Source organism: Larimichthys crocea, chromosome XII, assembly GCF_000972845.2.
Source record: "Larimichthys crocea isolate SSNF chromosome XII, L_crocea_2.0, whole genome shotgun sequence".
Taxonomy (NCBI): domain Eukaryota; kingdom Metazoa; phylum Chordata; class Actinopteri; family Sciaenidae; genus Larimichthys; species Larimichthys crocea.
Genome location: NC_040022.1, coordinates 28,064,837 through 28,090,391, shown reverse-complemented (window position 1 = coordinate 28,090,391; position 25,555 = coordinate 28,064,837). Strand labels below are relative to the sequence as shown.

Genomic DNA, 25,555 nt, shown 5'->3' with positions numbered 1-25,555 from the left:
TACCATCCATGTTTTCAACTCATGCTGTGTCTTTCCTCACATGAGAGCTCTGTTGTAAACATACACATTTAGATAACCATGGCTGTGATTTTGTCATTCAAGATGTATAATCTCTGGAGTGAATGAATGATTCTAACTGGGTCTAGATGACATGGTTTACAGGTGGAGCAAATTGAATGAGTTCGCAGTTAAAACATTTCAAACTTCCCACCCTGTCTGTTGTTGCTTTAGAAAAATAACTTGATACTCACTTTGTGGGATTTAATTTATGCTTTGGCGAGCTGCAATTTTCTTGACAATGTTGCATTGCACTGGCAAACCACTGAGTTAAGCCCAGTGTAACGGTAGTTAAAGCAATCCATCTGCACCGTCAAATCCAGACTCCAACATCTGCTTTGTATCCTGAGTGTTACAATGAAGCTGCATATTTAAAGCATCCAACTTCCTTTATTTAATGTATTTCCTGTGGAATCAGGATATTGGGGTGGGACAAGGAATTATTCAAGGAAAGACTACTTAGACGTTTTCTTGGAAACCAGGTGGTGACAGAGAAGCAGCTGAAATGTTGTAGTGGCTTTCATGCAGGGTAAGAACTGACATCAATGTGTGACCCTGACCTCTGACCTCTGGAAAAATAAACTTGACTTCATAAGTCAAGTTTCTGTCTTCATACTTTTATTTGTCACGTTGCTCACAGATGCAGGTTTAGATCTACGATGTTTTCGCCAGCATCACCGAGCTTGAAGGCACTGAGTGAATGATTCCATTCAGTCCACGGATCATGAGACATCGAAGCCAAAATTGCACACAGTCACCTCATTCCTGCTCAACCTTTTCCGAGACCTAATACTGCAGGAGCCCCTGGAAAATGGGAAAGAAACATCACTTTTCCTTTTAGACTGAGAAGAATGTGGCACAGCGTTGATGGTTTTTGCAGGATTGGCTCGCCCGAGGCCCGTCTGTCCTTTTTCTTCTAAAGCAGGAATGTAGGTTAGTGAATTGATTAGCACTAATAAGGGCTGTCCAGGTCCCTATTACAGCACGACCGCAGAGAAGCTGGACTGAAATAGCTCTGCTTTAGTGCAGTCTGGACATGTACTTAACACTGACTTTCAAACAAATCTGTGTTTATTTAAAATGAATGGACTGGACTCAAGTAGTGGCTGTGTTCTGTTATTAAATGATATTGGTTAACCATCTGTAATATTAGCCACCTGTGAGATCACTGAGATATTACAAGGAAGTCTCTTAGAGAACAGTTTTTGTCAGAATATTTATAAAGACATCATAAAGGGAGATTTATGGTGTAGTTTAAGAAACTAAACATAGCCGCATAGTTACGCCACAGGCTACAGCGTACTTGGTGGGCGCCTCATCAAAAAGTATAAGTACATATTGGGACTACAACAGCTGCAGAGATACCACATGAGGACCACACCACAACTGTCATTGGTCAGTTTGGACTCCTACAAGTGAGGAGTATTGATAGTTAAAGCATCATTGCCGAGAAAATGGTATTTAGTGCCCCCAGTTTCAGAGTGCAATACCACTGTCACAAATGCAGACAGTAGTACACGTATATTTGTTATGATTATATGACCTATGATCACAAACAGCAAGTCAATAATTTTTTTAACAGCCAAACTTCAAACCTTTATTTCACAAAGCTCCCGCTGATGACTAAAAGTCAGTCCCAGATTTACTCTTGTCTGATGGCTTTTTGTTGGGTCACTCTCCTTTTCTCTTTTTAGCTTCCTCTGTTAATGTCCTCTTTGGTCTTTTCTCCTCTGTCGTTATGTCCATAGAAGCTGCTCAGCCCGGTTCTGGTATGACACTGGTTCTGTTCCTCGTCAGCATGTCTCCGCACCCTAGGGCTAAAAACCTCCTCTGTGGTACAAATACTATGAACTCACAGCCCGGGTAGCCCTACTAACAAACTGAGCTAACATTAACTAACAGCAGCTACAGTTGGCCGTAGTTCACTGTCCATCAGGAAGCTTTTTAAATCAGAGAGAGTTCATGTGCAGCACCTGGTGAACATCAAAGGGAAAATTGGAAAACATTTCTTTTTTTTACCAAAATCAGTCAAGTGTGTCCTAGCTCTAAAACATTTCATTACTCCAAAGTATTGGAGTAATGAAATGTTTGGCCTGATGGTGGCGCTAGTAAAAAAGTCAGAGGATCACTAAAGTGATGGAAATTCACAAATGTCTAGCAATCAATCCAATATTTGTTCAGTTATTATACTCATGGCAACAAATGTCAATCTTGTTGTCTTCAGTGACCTTTAACCTCTGGAGACCATGAATGTCTGCACCAAACTGAATCCCAATCCATGCAAAAGTTGTTGACATATTTTAATCTGGCCAAAGTGGTGGACCAACCTACTGACCGATATTGCCACCACACTGCTAGCCCAGCTAAAAACTCACAATGATTAATAAAAAATGAGTCATGCAACCCTTTCTGGGCACGGCTTCAAAAAATTACCTAACATTTGATATTTATGCAATATATTAAACAAGACTCATGTTCTTGATATTGATGACACATTTACTGATATGCAGCTGTTCCTACAGATGAAATCACCATTTTATGGTGTTATTTGTGTGGCTCGAGTAGTCACAGTGAAGTGCAACACTGTACTGTACTTGTACTGTATTTCTTCATCTCCCAATCACTTAGCAAACTGTGATGATAAAGCAGGTGGCTCGACCACCAGAAGACAACACCTCTGTCACTTGTCCATCAGCACTTCAGCGTTGTCAGGGAGCGTCTACCCTGGAAACTTCCATTCTCAGGAAAAAGTTGCATTTTCCAGACAGCTGTCTCCCTCATGGAAATGCACCAGGACAGACCCTAATGGAAGCCAGATGAGGTTGAATTCCACAACAATAATTACCATGCCCCATTAGACAGCCTTTACTGTATACACTTAAACACAATGGGCTTCTACTGTTAGTTGCAGCTCTGAGTGGATGTTAGCTCATAGGGGTTACCATGACAACTTGTAAATGTCTGTTTTGGGTGCGTATCCAGGAACTACTGTATGTGTCACACTTATGTCACTCTTAGTTCAGGAACATGTGTAAAATTTGTTTTGGAGGTTTATAGTCTGAGGACTTTGCCTGCTGCTGTTTTGTTTCTTTCCTTCTATGAGTTAAACAAACTCTGGTCTCTCCTGGTCTTTATGCTAAGCTAAGGTAGGCAGCTTTTGGCTGTAGCCTTATAGTTAGCATACAAACATGAGACTGGTATCAATCTTCTTAACTCCATGATCAACACAAAATATGGCTTAAACATTTGTATACAAGCCACTTTATATTCTTACCATGTGAACATATAAAGTGAATCATGCGATTGTATTGCTCGGCATTAAGAAGCAAAAACAAAATGATATTACTTTTAAATAAAGTTTTGTTCCTCCAATCACAGCTTACTGATGACAATAACTGGTGCCTGTAGCCTTCCTTTGATTCTCCAGTTTTATTGCTCTCTATATGTTCAAATAGTTGAAACGCTACACTTCCACTGGTTAATGTGTTGAAAAGGACCATCTGTACTTCACACAGAGCTGTTGTACCCATCACCACGGAATAAAGCGAGGATTTTAGTTATTATAAATCTTTGATTCCAGTGCCCAACTGATTTTGTTTCAAAGTGAAAAGTTAAACCGCCTGCCTTCATTTGTAAATTTGTAACGACTCAAACGATTACATGCCACACTTTGAAAGAGAGCTGAATCCGTCCCTGTCAGGTGTATGAATTCAGTCAGTAACTTAACTGGGACTTGCATGATAAACATTACTGGTCTCTTGAGGCTCACTTAATCCGTTGGCAGGGTTTGATGTGGGTAGGCTGTCTTTGGTCCCACTGCGGTCGGATTCTTGAAAAGGATCCTGGGTCGGGGTCCCCAGCTCTTGTCGACTGCCCAAACCATCGCGCCTCATGTCTTCTCCTTGATGTGGCAGGTTCGGAGTGGCCATAATACAAATTAAGAGATCATAAATGCAGGATGGATGCACCATGTGTTTTGTTGGATAATGCATATGCCCCCAAAGAAAGATTCAACTCCTTCTGCTCAGCAACTGAGGCACAGCACTGCACTGCTCTCTACATACTTTTCACTGACCCATTTTTGCCTGCTGTGTTCGATACTACATTATTTCACTTTACTATATAAATTCAATAGACTTGCTGATCAAATGTCAAATGTACTTCACTTTGTAAATCCACAAGTTTCATGGTTTTCCCTCCCAATTTTTGACAGTGTGACTACATTTAAGTCGATAGCCAGCTGTAGTAATTCAATGTAGTGTAAAAGAAATAAGTAATCAGTGTTATTGTAATTGCTACTTGTTGGAGATTCTTTTATGGATTCATTTATCAATATTTTTATAAGAGCAATTGATCAAATTTGAGTGGTTGCTCCTGGTGATGAACACAGAAAATATAGTTTCTCTTTTAGAGTCTTTCAGCTCTTATTTTTGGTTCCCTCTTGTCACCCGTTTCCAGACTCAGCAAGCAGCTTTAATATGTCCACTGCACTACTTAACCAGGACCAAGCAGCATAGTAAAGTAGGTGTTTAGCAGGTGAACATAGTGGAGCATTTAGCAGTTAAAGATATTTTCCTTACTAGTTGGTACAGACCAAAAACAGAGCTAAAAGGAGACTGAATATTGACCTTCACTAGGTGACCAGAAACATGACTCCATACGTGTAGGCAAGTAGGCATCCGCTTGCTAAAAAGGTTGTCACAATAACTTTATACTGTTATAAAATCCAAAGCTGTCATAGGTTGTCCCACTGGCCTCAAAAATTAATGCTGCTTTAAAGCCATAGTTATTTTAATCTTATGTTACTGGGATTAGAGCTGATTATAGCATTTAAAGCCACTTTAACAAATCCCCAAGATAAATGTTCTCTAATATTTTGTTCTGGCAACTAAACAGCTTTTATTAGAGTTTAAGCTTAATCTGAAATCTATTTCCAAACCATTATTAAATCAAGATGTGACCAATTATCATCCAGTAGAGGTTTGTGATAGAGAGGGCTAACGTTTGACCTACAGTAGGGAACAGTAGTTGACGGAACAATCTCATTTCGTATGTTCTGGGGCTTTTGAGTGTGTCACACATTCTTTTATAACTTTTCTTTAAGGACTTCTTTATCTGCAGAGATATGATCAAAATATCTTGCAGATACTAAATGGAACTTGTGGTCATAGTGTTGGTTGTCGTTGGTCCTAATATGTGGGGGATGAGAGAAATGCAACTTATTTGGACCTACAATTGTGTCAATAATGCATACAGTCCTTCTACCCTTAAGCTTACATATGCACAGTGGGATCTGGAAAATTCCACTCCACTGTGGATGAATATATTTGGGTTAGGAATGACCCATGGAGGCGAAGCAGGGAAGCACGATTTGCCTCAGACACTGACCTGAGCGACAATCCTATGTGACTCACTTACAATAAGGTTTGCATATACAGCCGGAGGGAGGGGATGCGGGGGTGGAAGGGCTTCCCTGAAGTATTTCCATCACATGCCAGGCATGGTCGTCTGGCACATTTACTGTAAATGAAGGGAGCCTGTGTGTTATGAAATAAATCCTAGACTGGTGAAATCACCCACCATATAATTAGCTTTTTTAGCATGTGACTTTTTAACGTTTTTACCACACTGGATGCCTTTTACAGACTTCTGCTGGGAACAAATGGCCGAATGGCGCACATGCAGCTGGGAAACAGAAACAAAGCTGAAGTTCTAAACCAAACTTTCCACATCTTAGAGCTCACAGGCACTAATGGCCTCCTAAGGCTTTTTTTAAGGTCGGGAACTTGTTTTGTTGAACAAACTTGTAAAGAATATCAATTACTGTAAAATAAAGACTCTTCCTGTAAAATGGCCTCCTTTAGGTCACACCAGTGTCACATACAGTATGTTTTCTAATTCTGCTCTACTTTGTAGCTGGAAGCTCTGAAAGAAAATATAAGCAAAGGAAAAATTGTAGATTCCAAACAAAAGTTACTAAATGTTTTACAAAGAATAACAAAATACTTGATTTAACGCCTACAGCAAACAAGTTATGTAAAGAAAAAGTTACAATAAAAAAAAAAATCACACTGCAATCTGTGTATCTGCTAGCTTAGCTCGTAAGCTTAGCTTCTAACATTCTTCTGTTATAGTATAACCTTTCCTACAACAGAGACATTTTTAAGATTAGCTTAAAGAACGTTTTCCACAAGAGTCAATGGTACAACTGCATTTTCTGAATAAATTGTATTTATTGTAATGTACATTTTTTTTGGTATATATTACAATATATTGTCTCCTTAGTGACCATGCTACCTGACAGCCAGCAAACTTGCTAGCTCAGAGCCCTTTTATATACAAAGAAATGGAGAGCTTCTGTGACCGACATGTTTCTGACTCGCGAGGGTGTCAGCGCTCAGCTCTGTAGTGACTGTATTTTTCTAACTAACCGTATGAGTAGTCCCTACGTCACTAAGCTCCAAGAACCACACATTCTCTCAATTACATCAGCTACTGGAGTGATCAGGCTTTTATGCTATTTCTTTAAACAACCGGGCTTGTATGATGTAAAAATGTGAGGGATTACTTTATGGTTTGCATATCAATGTTGATCTTTTTAAACTGTGGCAGCCTCATGTGTATTTCCCCTTTCCCTGATATTGAAATATCAGTGACAATGCATTTCTTATGGTCTGTTTGACCATCAGAAAACTCCATCTGATGCTCCAGTTTCATCAGGGGCGGAGGATGTGGTCGTCTCTCCCCAACATGTTCAGCATCTGCCGTCATTGCCACACTGATGGGAATGACTGGAAAGAACAGGTCCAGACAGAGTGGGTGGCTACATTTCCTTTCACCCAAAACACTAGCAGACAGACAGACATCCACAGTGTGCTACTGCTGCGCTCTTCTCAGATACTCGCTAAACCTCAGGCATCTTATCTTTCTTCGTGTGACGCACACATGTAACAGCTGTACTGCCTGGACTCATAAAGTCTACTGTTTGTAAAGCAGGGAAACACATATTGAGATCTCATTCTGTTGTAAGCCATTCAATCCACTAAATTACTACTAATAATATGAGTTCTTTAAAAGTTATGATATTTGCCACTTCAATGTAAGATCAACAATTCTGTCTCTCCTCCACCAACATCCACCAATATAATGAAACTGCAATACTAAATTAAGAGAATTCCTTTATCATTAGTTCCAGACCCTTTACAGTCAATGACTGTTTAAAGACTGTGACTCAAAGGCTTCATCAGGGACTTGGTATCTTGAAGCTAAGTGTCTATAAGCGTAGAATTTCTCAATGTTTGTCCTTCCTTGGTTTGGTTTTTGTACTGTATGTATGTTTACCACAAGGTCCATTCTGAAATTCCAAAATACTACCTGACCCCAGATTTGCTGTTTGGTCCTTTTAGTTGAGCATATGCATTAAAAGTAGACCTTGAAACAATGAGTGTCTCAAGACAAGGCCTTGAGATCAGACAATTAAGATATATGAGATGATTCCAAACAAATCGGCTCAAATCAGTTAACATAAAGTAAACCTGGAACTTTTTGGAGGCTCCTGGAGATCTTGGGCCTGGGTCAGTTGCGTAATTGGTAGTCTAGCCTTGTTAAAACACCCTTAAAACCAGCATGTTAAAGTTGTAATAAATGTATAAATACGGTTGTAGTTAAAACGTGTTGTATATTTACAGAAGCTGATCTATTTTCCGTGCTTTTACTAAATGCTTCAACCATACAGTAGGTCTCTTGAACCTTCTACCTAAGTAGACTTCTTGATACAGTCTCATCTTGCTTCTGTGTTCTGGCACTCGTGAAGTGATAATGGAGACAATTAAAGTACACTTTATCTTGGCTGCATGTTGGCAAGGCCTGTACTGTCAGACCCTGTCAACAGAAGCGCCGCTCACACCCTTGAGCAGCTCGATGTCTGCTAACGGCTCCGCACAAAACAAGCTGACGGCAACATTAGGATGTGCAGTCCTGTCAACTGTCGGGGAGGGTTTGGACAAAGTGATAGCAGCTGTTTAGGCGTTCCCCTTCCTCCTCGTGGGTCTTAAATCTCCGTGCATGATCTGGCTTTGGGCCCCTGGCCTGATCCTCCTCTGTTACTAATGTATGTTGTATTAATTGTGGGCTTCACCTGGAGGTGCCTGCGGAGAAGATGACTGTAAACTTTTGGATTTTTACATTCTTACATGCCTTTCTGATGTATGAAAGCATTCTGAAATAATAATAGGAGTGAAACAGTTTTTAGCAACAGTTATACCTGTCTAAATTCACCATGGATGGTTATGTCTGTGTAAAGTATGAATTGTCATAAAAGTACTGTTTTTTCATCATCATAATTGCTAACTGGACCAAAGAAACCCTTACATAAACCAGTTTTGTTGCCGATTACACACAAAATCAGGGAAAGTTCCAGGAAAAGCCCCTAAAGTTAGTACATCTCATTTACAATGATATCAGTGGATTTATCAAGGGGCGTTTAAACCACAGGGAGGTTTGAAATAATCTGTTGATGTTTCACCCACTTCAGTTATACAAACTATGAGAAATAGAATGTTTGCGGGCTGTTTGGTTTGTCCAGACCCATCTCAATGAGCTGTGGTTTTCCACCCAACTTCCCAGAATCTTGCTCTTTTGTGTAATAAACCAACATTCTTACGACTCCACCTCGTGCTTCCTAAACTGGGCCGCTTTAAGTTCAGCAGGATGGCATGAGAGCCAGGGCATTTCTTTACAAGGCCATGGTTCTGGACACTTCATGTACACATCCAAGAAATAGTTTTCCTCTTTTGGTTGTCTCTCAGTGTGGCATTTACCACATGTCTGTCTTACTGTATATTCAAAGCACAAAGTACAGTTCTGAATGTACCTACTTAGTGTGACATCCTTTTCCGAACACTTGACCCCAAAAAACATTTATTCTGCAGGATCTAATCTTGAGGTTGAAGCAGGCTTTAAGTACATTTTATTCCCTGTTTTTACATTTATTTTCTAAAACACTGACATTGATTTAGTCGAAGCTGCATTATTAAATATTGTTATATTGAAAGTGTATCAAAATGCTTTGTGAAAAGTTTTGCTAGTGCTAACCCACAGAGAATTATCAACTCACTTTTCAAACCCTCTTGTGAGTGGAGTGTTTTAGCATCTTTCAGCTCTTTGATTTGGTTTTATGACCTGCAATTTTACTGTTTAGGTTCATCCTCACCTCCACCAAACAAACAGCAGTTTGCGCGCTTGTTCGCTAACTTTATAGAGTGATAATATGTCACTGTTGTTTTCACAACATGCTTTCCATTGCCATTAAGTGGCCTTTTTTTGCTTCAACATGCCACAACATGTAACAAACTGAAAAGTCAAAAACTCTGTTCCATCATCCCAACCAAGCCCATCTTATCATATGAGATAACCAATTATCTGATGTTGTTCTTGTCTGCAGATTACAACCCCTTCCTACCCTGTGGTTGTCAAGATGGGGCACGCCCACGCTGGCATGGGAAAGGTAAGTTCTTTGAAATGTACAAACAAATATACTCCCAACACATTTATTGTTACATCCAAAGGTTTAAACTCTAGAATGTAAAATTAAATGTTAAACACAGTGTTGTACTCCTGCTATAGCTATCCATGCATGGTGGTGCACTGTATATAGTCAGTAGAGTGTAAAAGTATTCTTTTAACATCGAGAGAGACTAGACTGGACTAGTGTGAGGAGTTTACCAACTTACTCGACACCTGTGAGAGACCAGAACAAATGAGAGTCAGACACGAGAGCTTTACTTTGTACAAAGGGCACCCCGCCACTGCAACATCTAAGCTACAGATAGCAGAGAGGCGCAGAGCAGTTCCTTGTTCCTTTATTTATAGAAGTTTACATGACATGTGACTGGACAGGGGCAGTCCCTGTTCCAGTAAAATAAAACATTTGATTCATCATGAGTACAGTGTAGTAAGATGAGTACAGTGTAGTAAGACTACTGATGCTGGGACATGTGACATTCTTTTAGCCTTCTAACAACTAGACTTTAAAAACTTTGAAAAATCTGCATGGATGCGTCACACTTGCAACAACCGACTTACAAACACACATTCCACCTTTGGTATTTCGGATTTCAAGCTCACAGATTTGTCTTGATTTCCCATCATGGATAACAAACGTAATATTATCACCACAGCTTTGACTGCTCTGAGGTTCATACGGGAGACAAGAGATCAGAAATGTAATCCCTTGTCTGTTCCAGTTTAAGATACCAGTGTTGTCTCTCCACAATCTCAAAAATCAGTCATGATGGCCAAATCGCACTTGTAAAGTGGGTACTGTGTCCTTGATTAACTCACTCTACATTGTCACAATGGCGAACAAACAACAGACACACAGCTGATAAAGTATACAGTCCACCAAGTTCACTTTCAATGCTGTCTGACACAACTGTCTGGCTGAACGACGATTTCAAACGCTTTAACATGATAGCTGGATGGAAATAACTGTAGACTGATGTCTATCATCTTTGATGATTATGCAGTGAGCAGTGAGGAGCATTTGTTTTCGTATTTGTCTCAGGGAAACGCTTCCTATGTCTTTTACCCTCGTCTGTCTGCCTGGGCTTGGTTTCCTGTTCAGGAGCCAGACATGCTATAGAATTTCCTATAAGGCTCGAGGGGAACTTGGCAGGCCCTTGTAGAGCAGGACCTCGTTTAACCCCTCAGACCTCACAGAGCTCTGTGAACGGACAGGAACATGTGGGATTTAAGTTTTGGCTGTTTTGTTTGCTTTTGACAGAAACCTGTAATATTTTTCTAAGTGGATCAAAGAAAAGACATTTTCTTACCCAAACACCACCTATAAAATAATACATCAACCAGACCTTAAAGGTGCTACATGTAGCACTTGAGTTGGAATCATTATTATGTTAATTTTGATTTATTCCAATTATTACTTATATAAATGAGAGAACTATGTTAGACTACTCAACATGTTCCACTGTGAGTCACCAGGATGATTTTGGAGTGAAATGTTGACAGAAAGTTCCTGTCAAAAGACACTAAAAGCACTAAAGCAAAATTATTTAACATCTGAAATGACGTTCTACTAACTAATTCACTAACTTAGTGGCTTTTCTGTTTAATTACATTTTATCGCGTCACACATTACCATTTCAATCGTTTTTCACAAAAGAAAAACAAAAATCTCCCTATGAAACTGTTGTGTATTCACATCTAGTATATATATATTAAATATGGCTATACATTTAGCCTTCTTCGTGTGACAAACATGATTGGCATAACAGTGAAGCTTTAATCCCAATTTTCCCATTAGATGTTTTTAGATCAGCTCTGTATATGTAGCGAGTGTGTCATTTAGTCTGGACACTGACCAGTATGACCTGACTTTTTCCACCAGATGCTGTTCCTCATCTCGATGCCAGTGTTTCACCTTCTCTGGCTTACCTTTTTACTCTCTGTTTGCATCATTACGGTTTGTTTAGTTTCTCAGAGGAATTGCGTAATTCTCTGGATGGATTTGTGTGCTTACAGCTCAGAGCTGGAGCTGCCACTAGCTATCAGGTTCTACCTCTGGAGCCATGATGTGAACCGTGAGTCACTTCCCTTCATTCAGTTGATTTTGTTGTTTCAACTTCTGCCCGCTTTCTGTAAACGGGCAAGGTTCAGCGCCCAGCTTAGTACTTTAGTCACTCTGTTAGCACCACTCACGGTATGAAAGTTAGTTAAATGCTCACTTTTATAATTACCTCATAGTACTTACACACATCTTTAAGCCACTTAGAAATTATTATGTCATGTTTTGAAATTTCAAAAAGAAAACATTTCGAACACTATATTGACATCAGGACAGAAGCCTTCTGAAGCAATCCAACATTAAGGTGACACTAATATAACAAATAACACACTTTTAATAGAAGAAATAACACATTCTTCCTCTTAAAAATAATTCATAAACACTACAACAGATCACTTACTTCAATACATGCACAGATTTTGCTGCAACAGCCTTGGTCTGGTTTGACATTAGCCACCCCAACTTTAGGTAGATTTCAACTGATATTCTTACAGTATTTCTGTGACTTTATTACTCTTCTTAGCTTTCACTACACTACACTTTAGTATGTCACGTCAGAGAATATTTAAAGGGCCGTGTGTGTTGGCTTCTTGTAGCCTATTTCCTTTTTGATAGAACTTTTCAATTGTTAATCTCACATTAACAACACTCTGGCATAATAAACTGTAACGGAGCAATAGCACAAGTATAGAAAGGGTATAGCAGGATCAAACTGACTAAGAAATTTCAGTCACGCAGCGATATTTAAAGTGTGTTAACATTAGCTAACATTAGCCTAGTTAGTTATTTCCAACCTAAAGAGTTACATAAGGCCATAAGTTAAGGACGCAACTATGCTATGCTACGCAACTATGGGGTTGCTTTATCTGTATTTTTGCATCAGGTATCTATGGCCCAAATACATTGAGATACTAGCTAACTCCATTATGTCTGACCCAAACGTTATGCTTCAACAACAGATGGATACAATTGTGTAGGCTGTAGGCTGTTAATGCCATTTTTCTGTGATGTCTACTTGCAGCTATTAGCCATTGCTAGCCGCCACTTGTATGGTAGCCAGTTTACAAGTGATATCAAATTGGTTAACATTTTGAAATGCTAGCTAACTGCATTATGAACAGCCTGTTTAAACAGAAAATGCAAAGTGACAAGCTGATAATACTGTGACATCTATTTACTGTTACCCAATAGCGTTCTCTACTTGTATGCAAGCTAGGGTGCATGCACTGAAATAAGATATGTTTAAGAAACATGTATATTTTTTAAATATATGATGTTGTTTTGAATATAAAACAACATTAGTTGTGTCTGCAGCAGACTCCAGAGTATATTCTGTATTATTGTTGCACTCTAAGATTCAACAAGATAGGTAGTTTTTAAATTCAAATTCTGTTCATCTGACATTCTTTATCCACTTGAAAAAAAAAAAAAATTATTATTGTCTGTCTGTCTTCTCAGCTCATTTGAGAAACTGGATTAATTTGCAGTAGAACATCTTTTTATGTGGGTTCCAACAAGCCTTTTCATTTTATTACCCATCAAAGTAACAACACTGTTTATTGGACCATATCAAAGTTGCCTGCTCTTCTTTGAAACATTTGAACCTACTTTTATTGCTTTTTGGACCATTTTCACTTTTGCTTTATTTGTTTTCCAACTGTTGGTTCTCTCGCTGTGTCAGTTCTTTTTTTGGTGAGGATTGCATCATTTTTAAAAGCTCCTTGGGATTTCTTTGTTCCACCCAGACAATTAGTATTTCTTTTTCAGTGTTTTTTAGGATTTGTTTGTGTGTAGAAGTACATTAAACTTAAAACCTTATAAACACTACATTTGAGTAGTTCTTAAGACCTCACAAAGGGTCTAATTTCCATTTGTGCTTTCCATGCTATACTTTTCTTTTTTTTTTACATCATCTGTGGCACAACTAGCTCTTATATGTCAGTCTAGCATTGAAATAGTTCTTTAAGCCTTTTGATTATGTTGAAACGACTTTAAACTTTTTTATTGCCATCTTCTACAAACCATCAGACCAGGACGCAAAGCCTTGTTTGGGACCACATGTCACGTTCCTGTAAAATTTATAGTAAAGTTGATGATCTTTACACCCACTGAATTCAGTGAAACCTACATTTAAACTCATATTTAGAAGGGAAAACAGTATGACGAATTGAAACCCCAGAGGAACAACTTCTTGGATTCTCTGTCTGGTTTGTGTTTTTTCTTGATGGCATCTCACCATTCCCTCCACTGTGTAGATCTTATACTACTGAGAGAGTTAGTGATGACTGAGTGGGAGATCTGGACAGAATCATTTTGCATCGGAGACACTGAGCTCTGAAAGTTTTCAATACATTACAGCTGCTGATTAATGAGTGCCCCACTTCCCATGACCTGATAGTATACACCTCATAAATCTGTGTATCAGCTGAGTTAAATATGACAAAGAGAAGAGGACTACATAAAGAAACATCACAGACAATCTAAAGAAGACATCATACATGACAGGCAGTGCCTGGGAACTGTGGTAAAGAGGCCAATGAGAGCGTTTGTAGCCAGAAAGAAATGAGGGTCTTGCAGACTGCCACTGAGGGCCCGCTCAGGGTTTGTTTCCTTCCTGTCACACCTCATCGTTACCTAATTATCTCAAAGTCATAGTGCAAAACGCCTTTGACTTTTATGTAAGAGTCTTGTTTTGTGTTGATACATTCCCATTGCATCATTTCCCCACAGTCTACAGCCTAATCACTTGATGGGACTGAGGTGACGTAGTTCAAAGTCGCCCCTGGCAATGTTTCCACACAGGGACCCTTCATTATCCTGCAAGTGTACAAATGTGAAATTCTTGTGGGATCCTTAGCGGTCACTGGCAGCTTAGCTGCCACACTTCCTAATTAGCTGCACACTAAAAAGTGCCGTTTCTCCGACAGATCAAAGTTGAAAACCAACAGGACTTCCAGGACATCACTAGCGTGGTAGCTCTGGCCGGGACCTACGCCACCACCGAGCCCTACGTCCAGTCCAAGTATGATATCCGCATCCAGAAGATCGGCAACAACTACAAGGCTTACATGTAAGATGTTTTACACCACTAGAATCATACATTTGACAGCAGGGGCCAGAGCATAACTTCACATTGAGGTCAGTCAACACATTTAATGGCTGATACCATTACAGATGTAGTGAAGCTGTCTATAAAGCTGTTATCTTCAGTTTTGGCCAATGTCACATCAGGAACTTGATTCTATTGCTCTGAAAGAGCATTTAAACCATCATTAGACCGTACATGGTACATTGTTTCAGGAACTAAGAAGCCATAGGAACTAAGAATTCATTAACACCTTTTGTTTGCGTCTAGAATCCCGGAGATCAGACAAACTTCTCTGATAATCGATTAAAATACGAGAGTGGTGTTTCAGGTGTGATTTCACACACCCGGAGCCATCAGAAAGTATAAACCATAGATCAGGTACCACAAACTTTAGCTGTGGAACTAAATAAAGCTGCTGGATGCTCTGTTTCAAGGCAGTTTTCAGCAATAATGCGTGCAATCTCAGAAAGTCCCATTTCTCCTTCAAACCCTCACACCCATTTGGAAGCGAGAGACCTTGTTCTATAAAATCAGTCGACCATATAGCAACAAAGAGTATGAGTCAACACCCTCTTAACTTTCAAGTCTCTTTACAGTATCTGAACAAAGTACTTGACCAGAAGCAGAGGAGCACAGTAGGCAAGCCTTATCTCATCTCGTTTTCCCCTGGCCTCGCTGTGAAAACATGTCTTTAAATGGCACTGATACAAACATAATGAAGGTGCGGATGGCAATCATCATCACTGATGAACTGATGATTCTGACTTCCCGTGAGCTTTTCTATTCAGTTACACAAGCAAGAGTGAGTGTGAGTGACAGTCTTGGTGGAGCTGTTTAACTTGAGACAGGTTGATTCATTTGCTAATGATTTTCTTTGATTTGCAGGAGAACATCCATCTCTGGGAACTGGAAGGCTAACACAGGCTCTGCCATGTTGGAGCAGATCGCAATGACTGACAGGTGAGCTGATTCAGAGATTTGGTGGTAAACTGCAAACTTCATACTGTATATTTCATATCTCTAAAAACGTCTGCATTTTCACTATCAAGGTTATTTGTAACTGTTAGCCCCTTCAACCTGCCCCTCTTGATATCTTTAGAGAATATTGGGTCCTTAATTATTGGCTTATCAATTGTTAATGTCACTGTGTTACAGATATCGGCTGTGGGTGGACTCCTGCGCTGAGATGTTTGGTGGCCTAGACATCTGTGCAGTCAAGGCTGTCCACGGAAAAGACGGCAACGACTATATCATCGAGGTCAGTTTGTTTTCAGAGTAACACCCAACTTCAGTCCAAGGTTGCACAAAGCAAAGAATTAAAGATAGTTTCCAGAAAAAGGTCCTAAACTTACTTACACATAAGAAAGATATTCGCTGCACCTTGAAATACAGAAGTCTATCTTAAACATACTAGACTTACTGCCTTGTGTAATTTGAAGTACCTGTTGCCTGTTGATTGGTAACTGTTGAGATAAAGGTGAGTGCCTAGATGGAAAACATGACCCGTCCTAGTCACAAATGACTGGAAACCAGCTTTGATAAAACACCAATCCAGTGTAAACATTTCCTTGGATTCAGTCTCCTTCCCTGCTGATAATATTTTTTTAAAACATAATGAAATTCAACAGGGAAGGGTGTTGCCAGACTTGATGCTACGTGATCATCAGTGCCCTGAAAGAATGATTAGTCTGTAGACCAAACACAGGCAGGATAATGAAAACAACATCAGGAGTCAGTGGTTGACTCACTATCTACCAACACAGCCTGTGTGTTTGAAATCCACTGGTTTCCAGTTTGTCGACAAACAAAAATGCTATTGTACGACCTAACACAACCAGTTTGGTGGAGGGTTTCCTCCAAAGTAACTTTTGGGTTTCATTCACCATTTTGTGGGACAGTGGGATTGTGTCTTGTGAAACATAATAAAAGTGTTGTTATCAATATTAACCACAGATTGATTGATTATGTGTAATATGAAGTCTCATCATGATGAAACTGTCTGAAAGTCTGCAGTCTATGAACTTTTTTAGTGTCTTCTAGCTAATTGATGTCACTTTTGAGTTTACAGCTTGCAAGAGATGTTACATCCAGTTGTGTTTTTTAGCACTGGATTTTGCTGTCAATCTCTCTTTGGTCATGAAGGCATCATCAAAAAGAGCAACAGGTTTTTATCATTTTGCCCCAGTATACAACAATCTTACAGGAAACTGGCACAGAGATCAATTTGTACCTCTCTACGAGCTGAAAAAAGACTACAGTAGAATGTCATTCAACAAGTCAGTTGAGATTTTGAGTGAGGAGCACAACTTGTTTTTCTCTCACATGAAAGACGTCTCAGTCTGCTATCAGTATTGTCGCTTTCTCCACTGGCACATAAAAAAACAGGTAGGCTTAGTCATGTAGTATGGGTGTTATTGCAAATCAGAAGTCAGTTGCTGAAATGGAAGTAGACGAGGTGGGTTGTAATATTGTAACAGTGCCTTCAAAAGTCCTCAGACACAGCAGTGACTGTTGATATACTGTGTAGGAGGATGGTGGGGGAATTTTTCTTTACGGATTATACCCAGGAGAGAGGTAGGAGACAAATAGTTGTATCATCTGTAATCAGTCTTATTTTTAGAACAGTCTCCCATGTCTTCAAATCTGAGGAAACAGGCCTGGCCTGGTCTGGGACGTCTGATTATGTCCATATTTAGGTGGAGATCATGTCGTCAGGCCTCTCTATCTATACTCTGGGTGAGGTCAGCGGTGAGAAAATAATCCTCTTTTTTTTAAAACCCAAACTATCTCAGGAAATATCAACCAGCTCTCCAGAGATGATGTGCAGTTTAAGAGCCTGACAGGTTGGACAAAAAAACGGGTGACAGATCTGTGTGACAATGGGCCTCATTCACAAAGAGTGTGTACACACACATCTGTGCTTAAACATGTGCATGATAGGGTTTGGGTTGCATAACCCCACGCATGGTGGTAAGAACAAAATTGGCCGGTGGGCATGTTTGCGCACCTATTTTCCGTGCACTTTCTACGCACTTCCGTAATGATGGAATTAATGAATCGTTCTCTGACGAGCAGCACTTCCTCCTCTCTGTCTGCTCTAGCTGTCTGTCTCTCACCCTTCAGCACGATGGAATTTAATTAACCGCAAAAGGGAAGAGCTGTCGGTCCGTCACAGCGGGAATCTGTTTTTTGTTCCAGACAAAGACATCGGCCATGACACCTCTCCCTAATGAAAAGTAATGAGTTGCTTCGAGGCACTTCATTAACAGTTTACTGCAGCGGGTATTAAACTCCAGCTTTGTGTTGACTCACTGGAAAAGTGTGGAGACAAGGGACACTGCTGTGATGAGACATGACATGACATGACATGACATGACATGACATGACATGACACAGCTTAATGTCAAATTATATGATTCATTAATTAAGTAATTATACAACATGACAGCATGACATGTCACATGATGACAGACATTCGAATGATGCAACAAACTTCATATAATTTCATATCACATAACAGTAGCCACTTTCACGCATCAGCCCCTGAGTAACCCCGATAAGGAAAAGCGGTTACAGAAAACGGATGGGTGGATGGATGGATCACATACCAGTGACATGACATGATGCAACACTACAGTGATACAGTGATATTTTTAGCCACATTAACAGCTACTGATGGCATTGTCCATCTGATGATGCACCTACAAACCAAGCTCCAACCTCTGTGGCTGTAAAGTGAAGCTAATGCATAAGTGCCAAAAACTGCAGTTTATCAAACAGCCACTAGAGGCTGGTTCCAGAAGTGAGTCAGTCTCCATAAGTCCCCATGTTCAAATGTCCAACTTCACAGCAGAAATAAACATGTTTACAGCCTGGTACAAAAAAAAAAAAAGTATGTCCCTGTTCAAGACAACTGTTTGAATGACTGTATATTTAGACTTAAAGTTATGCATAAAACACCATGACTGATTTGACTCATGACTCAGCATTACATGACAAAAATGATTCAGTGCCATGACGTGAGCTACAGTATTTGATATAGACTGAGATGCAGTGAATAAGAACACAGCATTCTTGATGAGATAAACTCAGATATGGTCTTCTGTTAGCTTGGTTTGCTATATTTTATTAAACTCATTAGGTTAGCGATAGGGAGAAATACAAATGCTGTTATCTTAAAGTTACAGCTGTTTTCCCAGGAAAACATCGCCCTCTGCCCATCCCTGCACCATAATTTCGATTAAACACATTTCACATGCTCTGTGAACTTTCCCATGCAGCAGCTCAATAAAAGTGCAGAATAACACCTCTATGTTCCAGTGCTGAAAAGGCCAGTGGCAGCTCCAGTCTTCTGCTAGATGACTCTCTATCCTAATAAATCAGCAGGGTGGATCCCGGCTCTGCTTGCCACCACATGCCGTTTGAAGTGGGGCCTGGTGGTCGCTTGCCAGGCCTCTGCTCAGTCCCCTGTGGTAATGATTCAACTGGCCAAAACACCGTGTGCCACACCCCACCTCACCGCCAAATCCTAGCCAAGAGGCTGGGTACACGCAGAAAAGGAAGGGCTTTAAAGGGCTCACTGGTATGGATAGTGGTTCTGTGTAGAACAGTATGAACTAACTACTCTGAAAAACAAAGGACAAAAAGTAAGAAACCCCGGCCCATGATCCACAGTTTGTATTTGAAATCTTCTTTCAATACTTCAGATTCCCTGGATTCATTTCATTCAAGAATGCACGAAACAATCCGACCCCATTAAAGGTTTTAATTTTACTTTGTGGTTTGACGTGTTTCCACATGAAACATGATGTTGGGCGAGGATTTAACATCAGGAAGGGCTTAACTAAAGGGACCTGATTGAGACTTGATCAAGGGTGGTTTGGCTGGGTTTAAGCAAAATGTCATATTTTATTGGATGGAACTTTTATATACTTGCCTTTCAAGTGTTCTTTCTCCTACACTAGGAAGGCGAGAGTGAGGTGAGGAAATTGCAATTCAGCGTTTACACCACTAGCTGCAACTAAATTCTACACACTGGACCTTTAAACAAATATGTTTTTGTTGATTTAAACCTGAATATTTGGGGGGTTGTACAAAATAAAACATTTGACCTCTGACCTTAGAGAACAGAATCTGTGTTCTGCATTTTTATCTACTCATTCCACATTTTGTAGGCTAAATAATTATTTGAATAAATGGAAAAAAAAGGACAGATAAATCAAATATCTTGGCTGTAGCCTTGTAACCTACCAAGGCATATCATGTATGTGAAGAATTCTGTATTTCTACACTACACTGTAGATGCATTGTATTTACGCCTATTTATATCCTGTAGATAGGTTCCTAATGGTGTGAAATGTGATGGTACACAATGTACCAGAGGAGATATAATTCCAATCCAAGAAAAGATTATACTGATTTGTGTTTTGTTGTTTCAAAACCAGCTCTTGAGGGACAAAAGTATTTTGAACTGAATTTTGATGCAACTAATGAAAACAACTTGAAGAATTGGAAAGGGGAAGTCCGTTTAGTGAAATGAGCTGGTACAGTGTTTGTTTGGACCGGATCCCGTGCATGCTCTCATCTCACATTTGCTGGCTCCTGCTCAGCGTACACTGTGTACAAGAGGATCAGCACATGCATGCATGCGCTGTGTTTACTGCCTGTGGCTGGGGCGCGGTGCAGCACCCTCATCCACCACAGCGGGCATCTGCATCCGAGCCAGCAGTGCCAGCAGCCACACTTCTCTGCTCCTGTTTGTTTTGGTCTCCAGAGAAGTGGCGCTGGCTCTGAGGTTCTGCAGTACACGTGCATGTTCATGTGAGCTCAAGTGGTGGGAAAGCTGTTTTTTTGTTTTTTTTTAATAAATTGAGGTAAATTATTTGTATGTGGCATTGGATATGGTCTGTGACCTTCCAAGTCATACCCAGGGCAACATAATATTTACAGATGCAGTCACTTTTTATCTGCTACTCACTAAAAATTCTAATTTCAGGTCTGTTTGCTCATCAGAGAGTGGCACAGAAAAACAGTAGTTAGTTTGAAAGATGGGATTTGTGTGTTCAAATATACCCATTCAATTAATCTGCTGCTCACATGGAGAATGAGTCAGGAGCTCTCAATATTTTTATCTCTTCAGCCCTTAAAATGACGCTATTCATCATCATCTGAAGCTGCACATGCACAGCAAACTATGAAGGTTTCTCTTTTTACTTTGATTTATTATCACAGGAGGCCTAGGGGCTGACAACTTCAACTCATTTATAAGGATTTTTATTAAAAGCTTCGAGAGATTAAAGAGAAATTATATTCTATTCTACCCTGTTTTTGTCCTTTTTGCACCCTCCCTGATAAAAACTGCTGAACTGGCCTGCAGACGATGTATTTGGAGAGACAAGGGGCTTTCTGAGGAACATGATAGTGCATGGGAACAAACACAAAAGTCACTGTCAAGTTAAGTGCATCCGGCAATAAATTGTATTTACAGCCAGCAGAGTTTTGTATAGCTTACATTGTCTGAGTTCTCTGTAAAATGACTCATCGGTGCTGGCACAGCACCACAGAGTCCATTATCCCTGACATCTTTGGTGTATGAACGTGGCTAATCTTCCTGATAAGAGATGTAATACTGCCATCTAGTGGAGGAGATCTAAAGCTTCAGTTGTGTGGCGTTGGGCTCTCTGTTGAAATCTGATTGGCTGTTTTTCTGTCTCTGTAAGGTGATGGACAGCTCCATGCCTTTGATTGGTGAGCACGTGGAGGAAGACAAACAGCTGATCACAGAGCTGGTCATCAACAAGATGGCCCAGGTGCTGCTGGGAGTTTCCACACCTCAGCCCTCCTCTGTCAAGGTACATTACATCACACAGGTTTTTTATTACTGCTAGAACTATTCTCTGTACCATTATTCTAACTATAACTACCTTGAACAGTAAATTAAATCAAATATTAAAAGTCCCTGTATTCAGTCACTTCTATTATTACTACTTCTGATAATGTTCCTGCTAGTACGTTACCATGCTCATCGCTTATTACGCTCCAATCCATGACGTAATTTCATATTACTGTCTTACTTTATGTGTTGTCTGATGAAAAACAGCTACAGTGTACAGCCTCATATGAAGCATAAAAGTCAGATCTCTGTGTGTCTCGCGGATTCAGTCAGGTAAATTACTGTAGGCTACAGAAACAAGCAGGATTTTAAGTGTCCCTGAAGAGAAAAGACACTGGTTGTTTAGTGAAGTATAAAGTCCATTTTGTGTTTTATTGCTCATTATGTGATTTAAGAACGACAGACTTTAGTTAATTGAGCTACATTATGAACCTTTTTTGTTGCAGATTTGACTTTTAGAGATTTTGTTTGTGATGTAACACTTGCATGTGCATGACTCATTAATGTCTCTGTGCCCTTTATCCACAGACCACACAGCCCAGACGAGGTAGGACACACTTCTTCTGTTTACTGCGACAGAGTACTGGCTGCAGTAGTGTTAGGATTAAATGAGTTAATGACTAATTTCAATGTAACCTGTGTGTTCTTGCTGCAGGGGGACACCGCTCTGCTTCTGCCTCTCCCTCCCAGTCAGCCCAGGGTTCGCCTCAGCGAGCCCGGTCAGCCACCACCTCTCCCAGCCAGGCCTTCCAGCCCGGCCCCATCCCTGCCGCTTCTGGGCCTGGAGCTCAGAAACAGTCACCACAGCTGAAGTAAGTCCACACTGGGGTCCATGATACCCTCAGATTAATGTGCCAAATAATCATGGTTGAATATAACAGGCATGTTACTGCTATGTGGAGATCTGGAATCAGCTGATCCACAACCAAAACAGCAAGCAGACCAAATTACACTCTTTGACATGGGGAATCATGAGGCTCTCCAATTTCCTCTCACCTTCCCTCTTTCAGTTAAAAAGTAGTTAATTAAATGAATGTTCCTTTTACTTTTACTGAACAGCAAATCTCAGTCGCTGACCAACAGCTTCACGGAGACATTACGAGGAAACGTGACTGACGACGAGGCCAAAGCCGAGACCATCCGCAGCCTCCGACAGTCCTTCGCCAGCCTCTTCTCCGACTAAAATCCTCCTGAGAAGTTTCCTCTTCCTGTCTGTCGCCAGGTTCCAAAAAAAGAAAGAAAAAAAGAAAACCCTGACTGGTTAATCTGTTATGGAGTCTCCTTCCTCCTTAGAGCCTCGGCTTCCTGTTCTTCTCTTTCCTTCTCACTGTTTGTGAAGTTTAACACCTGGTACAACCTGCTGTCCTCTACGATGAATTTACCACTAGAAAGGCCAATAAGTGTGTTGATTATGAGGTTCTTAGATGAAGGACTGCAAGGTGTCAGCTGAAGATTTCAGATTTTGAAACCTCTGAATCCAAAATCCAAATTCCAAATTTCATTTTTATTCAGCTTAATGATTCTGTTTGTTTCCAGGCAGAAAAAGGTTCATATAATCAATAGTGCAGCCCTTATTTTATACCCATAATCCTTTGTGTTTTAATATGTCAGAGGACTTAGACATTTTCAGGCATCTTGATGCTGTAATTCGGTGTGTTTAAAGTTTAAACAAAGCTGAACATGCATCAATAAACCGTCCCTCTAGAACTGAGATCAGCTGACAGCAGACTGGCCTTTCTAGTGGTAAATGGTTACAGCTCATACTGCTTGGTATATAGTCGTTATTCTGCATTCTGTTTGTTCAAGTAGTGAAACTGTCTGAGTTATTTATATATATATATTTATTTATTCAAAAGAATTTCCTTTAATTGACTCACAGCTTCCAAACTGTTTGCAGATGTCTACGGCAATATTCTTAATCGAAACTGTTCCAGTAAACTCACGAGAAATGTACTGAATCCTCACGGTTCACCAGCGATTTCGAGCATCTTTGCCAGCAGCCGCATTTCTCCTCACATCCACTTGCTGTAGACACATATTGGCTTACGTAGTGACTCCTCTACCTAAGATTACCAAAGTGCTTTTTAATAACAAAACAGAAAAAGCGCCCCCCACCCGCCCCCTCCTGCACTGGGTCAAGATAACAATCACGCAGTGAACCAACTTTTGAGCTTGTGATTTCGCAAGGTGCAAATGCTGTACTGGCTTACAGCCATCGTCTTCCATCACAGCCCAGATCTTCCCCTGAGATTCTTCTTTTTCCTAATGTTTCGTGCTTTGTGAATAACACTACGATGTGTTTTCTGTGGGGGATTTGGATCATAACTGCTTCTGCTTTGTGTTTAAAAGGCGAACAGTGAGGATGTAATACTTTGAGACTTTCAATGTGCTTACATTTCCGCTGAGACAGAAAAAGTTCGGTTGTGGAACATCACATCTTCTATCTTTACTCACCATTATTCTCTACAATCGATGTCAGCTGGGATCGTAGATCATTTATCATCCTTTTTGTTTTTGGTCAAATGGTGTATATGCAACTTGCACTGCAGTGGTAGCAAAGCAGACATCCTCTTCCAGTGTTCATATTGCTTTGGAGCTGCATGTAAATGTTTAGTGAATGTCGTGTAGTCTAATTGGTATTTTCTAACAGAAAACCAACACAAGCTGAAGTCTTCTATAAAGACAGCGAAAACAGTGGCAACACTTTCTTTTATGGGTGCAGTGATTTCTTAATACTTTTCTCAACGTGATTTGGTGCAAATTATGGTAAATATATAGACTGTTGTGACAAAGTAGTTACTGCTTTGGTATCCAGAACCAGAAAATGTTTGTTTATTATTCAATTCTATTCAATTCAACTTTATCTCTAATTTGATTTATAGTATATCCTATCCTAACAAGTTATCTCATGACACTTTACAAATAGAGCAGGTCTAGACTGTACTCTTTATATTGTTTACAGAGAGCCAACAAGTCCCACCATGAGCAAACACTTGGCAACAATGGCAAGGAAAAACTTCCTTTATAAGTGGGCGTTGACTCACAGTGGCATTTTGTTTAACTGCTCTAATGGGATGTGTCATTCAGTTCAGTGATTAAAAACAATAAGTCCTGTTGCAGTTTGTCTTACAATTTGCACCAAATTACTTTTACAGTAACGTTCTTCTATTTCGAGGAAATAATTAGGAAGCTACAAAGACCCATAAAATATATTGTGAGCAAAGTCATTTCTTTCTAAAATAATTCCATGGTGCATCCAAGATGCAGCAGTTCATTGCCTCAAGCTTACAGAAGGAGACTGCCTGTATATTTGGCTTTCCATGCAGAGAACAATCACAATCTAATGATCTGTAAACTGTTCATTTTGCAGATGATTCTCAAACCGTCTTGTAGTTGGCTCTCTAATTATCTGCACTACAAACTGAATAAGCCTAGATATGTCTTTTTTTTCCTCTCATTTCATTTATGGGGACCTGGACAAAAACTTATAATCCATATTCCATCTGAATTATTGTCCAAATACCCCAAACAGAAATATTAATGTTACTGCAGTGTGTTTTTACCAGTAGAATATCTGTGAGCAGTATGCTGTAGTTTAAATGGACCTGTTATGACTCCAAAGTTTTTATCAGTTTTTTTCATGATAATAATAACAACAATAATTATAATTCTCCATATTTTAAGGTATGTTTTATTAAAAAGCATGAAACTGTATAAAATGTATAGTGGTGTGTGTGTGTGGGTGTGTGTATGTGTGTGTGTGTGTGTAAAGTTGTAAATTATGATTAATAATGACTACAAAAAAAAAGAACTGCCCATTTTTTGCAATAATTATTTTAATAATAAGTTTGACGCCATTTTGATTTCAAACGATGAGGCATGACACTTTAAAGAAGCTTTTATTTTTTTACCAAGCAAGTCCCACCGTCAACAAACA

At 39.8% G+C, this 25,555-nt stretch overlaps 1 protein-coding gene across 1 annotated transcript in view; it reads left to right on the top strand.

Moving 5' to 3' along the window:
• Window positions 1-25,304, top strand: part of syn3 (synapsin III) — a 102,027-nt gene extending 76,723 nt beyond the window's left edge. The window contains exons 7-14 of the mRNA XM_019267366.2: window positions 9,500-9,562; window positions 14,566-14,708; window positions 15,612-15,686; window positions 15,882-15,984; window positions 21,446-21,577; window positions 22,147-22,165; window positions 22,274-22,430; window positions 22,678-25,304. Of these exons, the coding sequence (XP_019122911.2) occupies window positions 9,500-9,562; window positions 14,566-14,708; window positions 15,612-15,686; window positions 15,882-15,984; window positions 21,446-21,577; window positions 22,147-22,165; window positions 22,274-22,430; window positions 22,678-22,801 (816 nt within the window). The 3' untranslated portion in view covers window positions 22,802-25,304. The remainder of the gene's footprint in view (window positions 1-9,499; window positions 9,563-14,565; window positions 14,709-15,611; window positions 15,687-15,881; window positions 15,985-21,445; window positions 21,578-22,146; window positions 22,166-22,273; window positions 22,431-22,677) is intronic.
• Window positions 25,305-25,555: the final 251 nt, after the last annotated feature.